Genomic DNA, 11,097 nt, shown 5'->3' with positions numbered 1-11,097 from the left:
TGAGATCCAGGATTCAAACTCAGATCGTAGACCACTAAGCTGTAGCGCCCCCCGCAGGTCCGAAGTGTCAGGATCTGCCCTGGGAAGGCCCCGTGGGCCCCCCATGAAATAAGAATGCAGCACTTCTGGGGACAGAGACCCAATCCAGCAGATACGGGCAGTGATGTCACTGTGTGACAGGACCATTCTCGGCTTTTCCACCCCCACCCACCCACCCCCACACCCCGTACACACTTTGAGCTCCAGTGGGGAGAAGCCTGCACTCTGGCTGCAGTGGCTTCTCCCTTAGGGTGGACTAGGGATTCCCTGTGAGGGTAACAGCAGCTTGGGGCTTGGCAAGACATGCGTGCCCTGTGTCCTGGCCACGCCCAGAGGTGATAAGCTCCAGGAAGCCGGGCTTCAGCTGTTGAGCGCCCAGAAGGCTGCCAGGAAGGAGAGAACAAAGGACAGAAGGGAGGAGTCCCTGGAGAAGAAGGAGGGGGATTCCTGCCTGGTCAGGGAGCTCAGAATCTAGGATACTCCAAAGGACAAAACCTACCAGAAAAAAAACAAGACCAGCCAGGACCACGGACCCTTCCCTGGCAAAGCTCAGAACTCCAATACTTTATTTCAAATTCAAAACAAATGTATAGATAATGAAATCCACCACCTCCCAGAGCAGGGCCTGAAGGGGATCCAGAGAGTCTGGTCAGAAATCTGGAATCTGAGGGGAGATCTGTAAACTAAGGTGTCCATGTCTTGAGTCCCTGAACCACAACTGGTCAGGCCTGGCCGGAGAGGGGCCGCAGCAAGGGGATGGAGGTGAGGGGTTTCTTCTCCAGGTCAAACTCAGGGATGCCACTGCAGTCACTCTAGTCAAGCCCACCGGCCGAGGCTATGCAGTCTGGCCCTTGCGCCACGGCCGGGGCAGCAAGCCTAACCAGGAGGGTGTGATGGGGGCCCCAACCATGCACAGCCCCAAGGCCAGACACACCTGGATTCCAGTACCACCCTGCAAACATTTATCTCGGGCATGATGAACTGAGTGGAAGGTTTGGCTAGCCCTTCCTATTCAGGGCCCCGCCCAGCCCTCCATCCTGGCAGGCCAGGTGAAGCCTGGAAGCCGCTCAGCCGCTAGACACCCATCAGCGGAACAGAGAATGAACTCATGGCAATTTGCATATGACAGAGAAAGTCTCTTAAGAGTTTCACTTGTCCTAGCCAAAAATCCTGGCATGTGACCCTTCACCTGCCTCCCCTTGTCCCAGGTGGTGGCCTCACCTCCTTTTGCTCAAACTGGAAACCTCAGCCTCCTGAAACTCCTCCTTCTTTCCAAATCCACTGCAGGACGTATGTGCGTGTGCATGTGCGTGTGCGTGTGTGTGTATGCGTGTGTGTGCATGTGCACCCAAGCCCCAGCTCCCCTTCCATTTCCCCCTGACAGGCCCCTCCTTGGCTTGCACACCCACATCCCCCTGGGCCCCTGCCTCCCATCTCTTCCATACTAATCTCCCCAATGACAGCCAAAGGGATGCTTCTAAAATGAAATCTGGCCCCACCACCCTTTCCACAGCAGCCCTGAAGTCCCTTCCCTCCATCACACCAGGGGCCTCACCATGAGGATCCCCTTGCCAGTGTTCCAACCCAACAAATACCCCGGCACAGCCTGCATTGCAGTGACTCACCATGGCATGGGCAGGACAGGCACCTCCATGGCTCTGACCAAGCTGTCCCATCAGCCTGATGTGCCCTTCCCCACTCTCCACCTGTCAAGCCCCACCGTGTCCTCAAGACCCTGCTCAGCTGTGGCCCATGTGATGGTGTCCTCCCCACCCCATTTCATCACCTGTCTCATATCCCCACAGGTGGGGCCCCGGGGCCCCTGTGCAGCACCAGGCATGAGGGCAGCCTGGTACCCACATGTCACCCTCCCGAGTGTGTTGTGTCTCCCCCATAGAACACAAAGAGGCACAGATAGGCCCTGGCCCCCAGGCTGCACGGTGCCCGGAGCCGATGAATGCATGACAACCTGCTTGATCGCATTTTAACAGGGGGGCAAGGTGAAGTCCCCTCCTGCCCACATCACCCCCCTTTGCCCCAGCCCCACCCTCAGAAGCAGTACTGATATGCTGTCATTTTTAAGCAAGGAGTGGGAAAGGCATGTTTGGGGGTAAGAAAGCCCCATCCTGGGGCCTTGGGAGGCACTCCGACCACGTGCATGCCTTTCTCACCTTGTTCTTTAGGCCCGTTAGAGTGCCACCCACTTAAAAAGTCAACCCGCTGCTCCAGAAGTCATTTCCACCACCATGAGTATAGGGGCCTTAAGGTGGGGAAAGGTAAGCCAGTTGGCAGGTCCCTGATTCCTCAGTGCAGGAGGTGGCCAGGGCCAGGTCATGGGCAGGACTGCATGTGGGCCCTGACTCTACCCTCCCAAGCCGGGGGACCCTGAGCGGCACCCTAACCTGGCTCCCTCTTAAGGGTAGGTTGGCAGATTGTCCCAGGAGCTTAGGGTCTTCAGTGCTAAGTCCCAGGATGAGGACACGAGCCTGCTCCCAAACCCCACAGGGCTTGAGAGATCCTTGGGCAATGAAGTCAGGCTGTGTGAAGCCTGTGTCCTGGGCTCCCTCACCCCATGATCCCTGGCCCCCCACTGCCTGGCCCATGTTAGCACACCAGGGCAGGGCTGGGAGAACAGGCCCACAGACCTCCCTGTTCCCCACAGCCTCACAGCTCTGGCCATTTCCCACCAGATGGAAGACACCACGCCAGGCTCCTTCCCTTTTCCCTTCCATTTCTCCCTTGCCTCCTTCCAAGGACCTCACCAGCTGGCAATAAATCTTTAAGCCAAAGGAATGAGGTGACAGTGACACAATTTCAGGCACTGCCAATATATTTGCGGCCAAGGAGCCACCTGTTCTGCCCTTCCCGAGACCAGCCCCTGACACAGGGACCAACAAAGGGGTGGCTCTTAGCAGCACCCCCACCTGGTCCTTCTGTAATGCTCAGTGCCCTGGTCCTGACGTATACCCCCACGTCCCACACGCTGTCAGCTCAGCAAGGGTGCAGACAGCCTGTCTCATCCCCCAGGGAATCCACAGAACCCAGCACTGAATAGTGACTCAATAAATTCTTCTGGTTCATGACCGCACTGCACTGACCAGCCACGTGCTGCAGGGAAGCAGCGCAGCCCTCAGCTGGCCTTGGCTTTGAATCTTAGCCCACCCCCTCCGGCAGGCCAGCGCGGGCCTGTCAGCTACAGCCTTGCCAAATGTCTGTGGTTTCATCCAGAAAATGGGGCAAAGAGGTGGGCGCTCCAGAAGGTAGAGTGACAAGCAGTGTGTGGCACATAGGAGGGCTGCAATGTCAGTGCCCTCCCTAAAGACCCAGCCCATCCCTGTCACTTGGGGCCCCAACTTTCACGTCAGGAATGCGTTATAGCTCAGCACGGCTTTAAAATAAAGCCCCCAAGAGTCCTCGGCAGAAATCATGGCAGAGTTCTGAGGGGAGACTACACAGAACGCTGAATATTTTTACAGAAAAATCGGGATCTCCCTTCTGCACGGTGTTGAAAGTCTGTCCCAAAGTCCAGAGCCTCGATGTGCAGAGATGTGGCTCTTGGGAATCAAGCCCTTAAACACCAGCCCAGCTGTGAGGAGCAGGAGACCCCCAGGCCGCAGTCCTGTGCCCTGCAGTCAGCCAACGGCAGACACATCCATGGCTGCCAGTAGGTCCAAGGAGCACGGGGCCCCCCATGTCCCTGGCCTGGGGCTGAGTCCACGGGCCCAGGGGAGCTCCGAGGGCCATGGCCCCTCACTCGGGGGCTGCGCTGGAGCAGCCGCAGCAGCTGGGGTGCCGCAGGGACTGCATGACGGCTCGCAGCGGCCCCCTCCGGCCCTCCGCTGACAGGCTGTCCTCGCTGGTGGGCGCCCGCTGCAGCTGCTCAAACTGCATCTCCAGATGCTTCTGGATGGCCACGCCAAGCACCTCAGGGTCCACTGCAGCTCCGTACACCTCCCAGGTCATGCCCTCAGCATCCCATCGCACATCCCGCACGGGGGAGGGTGCCTCCTCCAGGCCGGCCCCCAGGGTTACCTCCGGGAAGGTGTGCAGGGCCACGGGGGCTTCCAGGGGCGGGCTGGTGGCCACAGCCTTGCAGACCGCCATGGGCGCTGCCTGCACCCCAGCATCCTGCGCTGACAGAGAGGATGCCAACACAGGGGCCAAGTCACTGGCTGAGGTCATGGTCCACACATCCTTGGTCCTGGCACCAGGCTCCGTGGCTAACCCGGTGGGACCCCAAGGGTGGTGGGCACAACAGTGGGAATGCCCAGGGAGCCCCCCAGGCAACCTGCACTGGAACTTCACCCCATGCTGGGCCTGCAGCCCAGACTCACTCACTGATGCCACTAGTTTGGGAAAGGCCAGGATCCCTGGGGCTGGCAGGGCATGGCAGCAGCCACTGGTCCCCACCTCCCTCATACCGCAGAGCACGGCTGCTGGGGACAGGGCGTGGCAGGAGGTGGTGGCCGGCTGCCCAGTGGCTTTGGGCCTGGCCTGGGGACTGCTGCTGTGGGGAGCTATCCCACCCAACGTTACCTTCACCTGGCTCTCTCCCAGTGTCCAGGCTGAGTTCGAAGCCCCTTCCTCTGGAGTCAGGTCCCTTTCTAGGCCTGCAGGGGCTTGGCCGCCCTGGCCGGAAGTACGGCGGGGCTGCAGCCGAGCCCTGTGGACAGGCGAGCTGCCAAGGGCCGAGCAACTGAGGCTGGCCTTTTGGGTAGCACTGTGGCTCCGGGTCTGGGTGCTACGGACCAGGTCCGAGTGGCTCCTCTGCATGGCAGCGGCACCGGGGGCCCTCAGGCGACACAGATCACCACCGCCCGCGGTAGACACGTTGCCCACAGTGCTGCTCCGCCAGTGGCCCACAGCGCGGGGCCGGGGCCGGGGGCTGGAGGCCTGTGCCTGCTCCACGCTCTCAGGGTGCTGTTCCTCTTCCTCCGGGCCCCGCGGTCCGCTGCTGGCCTCGCCGGGCTGGGCCTGCCATACGGTGCTGCTGGCACTCTTGTGGAGCTCTGGTCTCTGCCCCCGGCCTTCACCTAGCAGGCTGGAAGAGCTCCGGGACAGGGGCTGCGGGCGGGGGCTCCGGGGAGGCTGCGCACCCAGCTCAGGGCGGCTGGTGCTCATGGCGGCCTGCAGAGGAGACAGGGGGAGGGAATGGAGCTGAATCGCGGGCAGCACCTGAGCTGGGCACCTCCGTGGACTCACACGGGCCCCAGCATGTCTGCTGGCTCAGAACCATGAGCAAAACAGTGACGGGACAGCAGACACTTCAAACCAAGATCATCACACATTATACCGCAAGATGTCACTACAAGTATCTAATAACCAGCACCAGGAGATTAGAACCAGCCCTAGCACAGGGCCCTGCAGACCATCCGCCACACTGGCGGTGGACTCTTCACTACTGCATGACGTGGAGAGAGGGAAATCCAGGGGAGAGGCCAAGTTGCTGGGACCTTGGGGTGGGACAGCAGCTCTGGGGGCGGGGGCTTTGGGACAACAACTCTTAGTCAACGAGCACAGGAGTACTGCAATATTTTAATAACCAGTAAAGCTTGACTGGCAAATCATAGCCTGGTCCCTCCCAAAGCTGTCCCTATCCATCTTGCTCTGGACTCGGGCCTCCTTGGTACAGAGCTGGGGCTCAAAGGAGGATGAAGGAACAATGAACAGAGGACATGCTGAGAATGGCCCTGGGTTCTCCCCCTGCCCCCTTCCCCACCCTCTCAGGCCTGACCTGGTTGAACTGTCATGTCTCTGGGACTCAGTCTGGGCAGCTGTAAAGGGGAAAGGGCTTTCCTGACTCCCACCTCCGGCTCCAGGGATAGGGAGAGGCCCCACGCATCAGCCCTTTACACGCAGAACGCGCTCGGCATGCGTTCACTCGTTCCACGGCCATCTCCAGAGCACCCACCGCATGCCAGGCTCTGGACTTGGGAGACACGGAGCTAGCTTAGATCTGGCTGTGCCTCCGGGAATGTGTCTAATATCACCAGTCAGACATGCCCTCCATAAAATTTCAATTCCCTCTTGCCAAGCGGGCCCGCACTCTCCTTGCCTCCCTCCCTCTCTTCCATTCCTGTCCCTTCCTCCAGCCACACAGACCCCTCCAGACCCGCTCATTGACTCATCCACACCCAGAGTCGGTACTGGCCCCTTCAACCTCAGCGTCTCCTCCCGGAGAAGCTTTCCTGAGCTGGGCTGGCTCCGTCTCTGGTTGAGCACCGTCTGGCCAGCACAGAACAACCTGGCCAGCTATGGGCCACCCCCCAATCTGCAGCTGTCAAAGCAGGCCTGTGGCCTGTGCCCCTCCATCTACCCAGCACCCAGCACTGACCTGACACTGGCTGCCACTCAGAATGGCTGCCACGTGCCTGACTGAGAGAACAAGAGAACACAACAGTAAAGCCACAGGGGAAAGGGCTGAGTGCTAAAAATGGGGTCTGAGAGAGGGCATTTCCAGGAGAGCTCACTTGGCATGTGCAGTCAGAAAAGGCCTCCTGGAAACCCAGCCATGTCAGTGGGTTCTGGAGAGAGAGGACAGAGTAGCGGCTAGGGGAGAAGGAACAGGATGAGCACAAGGCAGGAGGCACATGGGGGAGGAGTGGGCTGGAGGCTGGGCAGGGCCCCAGAGGGAGTAAGGGGTGGGGGGTAGTCAGAGCATCTGGGTCGGCCTGGCCCCCGCCAAAGCTGTGAATGAGGATTCTCCCCCCTGCCAGGCAGGACCAGCTGGAGAAACAGGGTGGGGGAAGAAGCACAGTTTGGGCAATCCCCGTCCTGCCCTTCCACCCCTGCGCTGATAAGAACTACCAAGAAACCAACAGCCTTGGCCAGGTGAGCAAGGCCACCTGAAAGGGAACAAGGGAAGAGCTCTCAGGAGCTCGGTTTCTGTATCATTACCAACTTCTTGTGCCCCAGCACTCCGGAGATGGCTGCTGGCTGTTCAACAGTGAGGATGCTTCTGAAGCTGCAGTCCCGAGAGCGCAAGGCTTGCTATGGAGTCCCATTCAGCATGGTGTCCATGAGGATGGAGACAGCCTACTCTGCACTGCCCAGTACAATCAGCACTGGCCATGTGTGGCTCCTGAGCCCTTGACGGGTGGCTAGCGTGACAGAGACACCAGCTTTCTGATTTCACATCGGTGTAAGCCATTTAAATGTAAATGGCCCCATGTGCTTAGTGACTCCCCTACTGGACTGTGCCACTCTAGACACAGCTCCAGCCTGCACGGGAGTGTCCCCTCCTGGCTGCTCCCCGGGGCCAAAGCCAGACTGGTCCCTGGTGTCAAGAAAAGGACGAGTAGCCAAGGGAGGATGAGAACCCAGGCCCTACCCTCAAGGAGCTCTAAGATGGTTGCATACACAGAGAAGGGCGACAAAGCCAGTAACAGTCACAGTGATGAGGATAATAAAGAACAGCTCCCAGTGCCCCATCACCCACCGTGTGCCGGGCATGTGCCACACCCTGTCTACGCACTGGCTCATTTCACTGTAACTGTCAGAGCAGCCGCGTAAGACACATCATCAACCTCATTCTACAGACGAGGCAGCCAAAGCTCAGAGACGTGTCCTGACTTGCCCATAGGCACACAGCTGGCGGGCGGCTAAGCCAGGAATCAAAGCCAGGAGTGTCTGAGCATGGCACAGACCTCTGTCCTGGAACCTGACACCCTGCACTGTGGCCCTCTCCTTACTTTCCTGTTGCCCTGACTCGGCTGAAGCCCCAGCACCCAACACAGCATCTGACGCTTGCAGTGGTGGCCATGACATGTCCGTGGAACAAAGGAATGAGTGGGAACAAGGCCTGGACCCCCACCCCACCCCACACCACCCGCTTCTTAGCAGTTTCTTAGGCTGCCTGAGTCAGGAAGGCAGGAGACGCCCCTGCTAGCTGGGGAAGCCATGGTCACCACAAGTCCCCGGCAGGCAGACGAGCGCCCAGCTGCAGGTCCAAGCACGCCAGGAAAGCCCTATTTGGTTAGCCTACACAGCCTCTGGCTGAACCCCACCAACCCAAAACCCTTCTAGGGAGGGGGGCCAGAGAGAGCCAGGTCAGGCCCTGGACCCCTGAGGAAACAGGTGGGATGAGGCTCCAGGAGCTCCAGACCCCACCAGGAGCTAGTGAGAAGCCCCCAGTGACAAGGGTCCCGCTGTTAGCCCCCTCACCACATGGCTGCCTCACCAAGACTAGGCATCACCCAGAGAGAGCAGTGACCACAGAGACCCCAGGGGGGGTGGTTCTCTGTTGCTTCCCTTCTTCACCTCACCTCCACAAGTGGCAGGTGACAAAAACCGAGGCCTGGAACAGCTGAGAAATTTCAGAAAGCCCACAGCTGAACCCCAAGAAGCTATTTCTCCTACAGCCTGGCCTTCCCAGCCTTGAAGGACAGAAGCACTGTGAGGAAAGTCACTCAGGTTATCCCAGGGAAAGGAGGTTTCCCACTCCCCCATCGCTAAGAAGAGGGGCCTCCCAGGGAGCAAGAGGAGCTGACCAAATGAGCTTTGGAGCCGTGGGTGAGCAGGCAGGGCAAAGGGTCTGCTTCGAACCCAGATTCCTCTCCTTCCCATGCACGTGCCGTCAGGTGGACACCTATGCTCCCTGCGCCTCAGTTTGCCCAGTCTGCAAAAGAGAAGTACACACCCACTGCAAGCCTGCCGTGAAGCCTAATATGATGGCACAGAGGCTGTCTGAGCAGCGACTCCCATCAGGAGTGACCTGTGCTCAGGTATCACCAGGACTAGGACTGGGGGACAAAAGGCCCTTTTAGGAAGCCATCGAGGCACCCCATAGATGAGCCTCGTCTTGCTTCCCAGTCCTTCCTGTCTGCATCTCAACCTAGGACCTAGTCACCCCCAGGTCCCCAGTGTATCCATCACCGCACTAAGCTTCCCAGTCTATTTTAAAACTTAATTCGGGAGGCTACACACGCCCATGCTTGTACATCACGCACGCGCACACACCCAAGTCTGGAGTCTGCATTCAAACTGCCTTGAATGGCACGCGCACCTGTCTTAAAAACCATGGAAAAGGCTCTGGGTTCACCCCAAACAGACGCTAGAAAGACGTTTTAGCACAGAATCAATGACAGGCACCTGGAGCTATCCAAGACCCCTAGTGTTCTCTGGATGACACCTTACTGTCCTCTCTCCTGTCCCATTTAACGCCAAAGTTGCAAGGCAGCCGTGTCTCATGGCCAATACAGGACCCTCCCGCTGCCCCAGCTCTGCTGCTCGGGAAGTGGAAGAACAACCAGCAATCAACCAATGTTACTTTGAGTAAAACCTCCCAGTTCTGCAGAACCTTCCAAACTGGCCCCACCGAAGAACTGCTAGGTTGACTTGGTCAGAGATTCTAGCTCCTGCTACATCACCCCGCAGAGGAGCCCAGGCCTTTGGGAGTGTGGCCAGGGGGACTACTAAAGCCGCTGCAGGCAGGCCCTGTCTCAGACCGCCCTGTGGTGTCCATGTCCATCTCCTCTTGTTAAGAGATGGGCATTCAGATGATGACTTCTGCTTCCAGCAAAACCGAAACAGGAAAAGCAAGCCCACGTGTTCAGGAGGGGAAACTGCTCCAATGTTAAAATATGGACCTTACCCCTCAGGGACCTGGTAGGGATACACGCCACAGGAACCCCTGGTTGGATAGTGGGGGTGTGGCAACCTCCAGCAAGTGGTTTCATTCATCCCAGCAGCACAAGGGGGCCTGACCGGACCACTTGAGGCCAAAGATGGGCAAGGCTGCAAGGAGCATTCCTGAGCTACCAAGAGGGATTGTTTGGAGAGGACAAAATCTGCCCATCACAGAAGGATGAGGGGGCCTTAAATACAAAATGCTCAGGTCACAAGCTGTACCAGTAAAGGGTTCTAGGATAACTGTGGGCAAAGGCCCAAAGGACCCAGCACTGCTCCCCAAAGAGAGGCCTAGGCCCCCACCAGCCCCAGAGCTTCCTCTCCTGAGGATGATTTGCCCATACTTCCCAGGAGGCACCTGGGGTGGAGAAGGTAAACCTCCAGGCCCAGGTGCCCCAAACCCGAGGCAGCCTGGGTAGCTGCCTACCTGCGTGCTCCCCGGCCCTGCGCACCCAGGCACCCATGCACCAGCATGGGCCCGAGCCCCACCCGTGGCCACATCAGAGGCGGCCGCACAGGCCCGTTTACTGTGGGAGCCTGCAGGAAACAGCATCCCCACAGCTGCACTCTGCACGCCGAACTGTAGTACAGGCCGCCTCTGGCCTTGGGGCCACAGGCCTGAACACCACACCGTACCCCCTCTCCCAGAGCAGGGGTCCCTTTCCCGCCCCTCAGCACAAAGCCCACCGGACTCAGGGAGAAAGTCCTCAACACTAGGCTACAGATCTTCCCAGGAGCAAAAGCACAGACTGAGGGAAGATGAGGCTGTGGGGCAAGAGGGTAGGGATGGAGGGCAGAAGGAACGCAAGGGAAGCGAGGTTTGGGGCTGGGGGCCAAGGGGAAGGGTGGAGGGAGGGGGAGGGGTGGAAAAGGGAGGAGGAATGGGAGAGGACAGCGATAGCAGCGGGGGTGGAGGCAGAAGAAGACGGGGTCCAAGGCAGAGTGCTGGAAATGGGAGGATGGGCAGGAGACGTGGTAGAGGAGATGGGATAGGCAATGAGAGGAGAGATGGGAGGAGGGATGCAGCCGTGGGGCCGCTGAGCACTAGGCGGGGGCTGTGATGCGGAGGGTCCGAGCGCACGAAGAGGTGAGGAGTGGGGTTCTGGGGCGCAGGAAGGGAAGGCACCGCCCATCCCACCACCCTCCCCCCAACCACGGGCACGCACACAGCCGGCCTCTCACCCTCTCGCCCGCCCGGGGCCGCGCAGGCCGGCGGAAGCGCTGCTCCTGCAGCCGCCACAGGTGCCCGGCGCAGCGGCCCAAGATGGAGCCGGAGCCGGACCCGGCCCGGGCCGAAGACACCGCCCGCCGCCGTCCGCCTGGCCCGCGGAGCCAGCGTCCGGGTGGCGCCCAGGGGTGGCTCGGGGGCCGAAGGAGGAGGGGCGCAGGGGGCGGAGGCCCCGCTCACCTGGGCCCGCCCCCGCGCTCTAC

General features: G+C 59.7%; 1 protein-coding gene across 2 annotated transcripts in view; it reads right to left on the bottom strand.

Annotated features, from left to right (window-relative positions):
- Positions 1–263: 263 nt before the first annotated feature.
- GPRIN2 (G protein regulated inducer of neurite outgrowth 2) overlaps positions 264–11,097 on the bottom strand; it is an 11,172-nt gene continuing 338 nt past the window's right edge. The window contains exons 1-2 of one of the 2 annotated variants that reach the window (XM_034662826.1): positions 10,849–11,024; positions 264–5,166 (exon numbers count right to left, since the gene is read on the bottom strand). In XM_034662826.1, the coding sequence (XP_034518717.1) occupies positions 3,790–5,160 (1,371 nt within the window). In that variant the 5' untranslated portion in view covers positions 5,161–5,166; positions 10,849–11,024 and the 3' untranslated portion in view covers positions 264–3,789. Of the gene's footprint in view, positions 5,167–10,848; positions 11,025–11,097 lie in introns of those variants that run through there. The other variant, XM_034662827.1, reaches the window with a different exon arrangement.

This window comes from Ailuropoda melanoleuca, chromosome 6, assembly GCF_002007445.2.
Source record: "Ailuropoda melanoleuca isolate Jingjing chromosome 6, ASM200744v2, whole genome shotgun sequence".
Classification (NCBI taxonomy): domain Eukaryota; kingdom Metazoa; phylum Chordata; class Mammalia; order Carnivora; family Ursidae; genus Ailuropoda; species Ailuropoda melanoleuca.
This window is presented reverse-complemented; position numbering and strand designations above follow the sequence as displayed.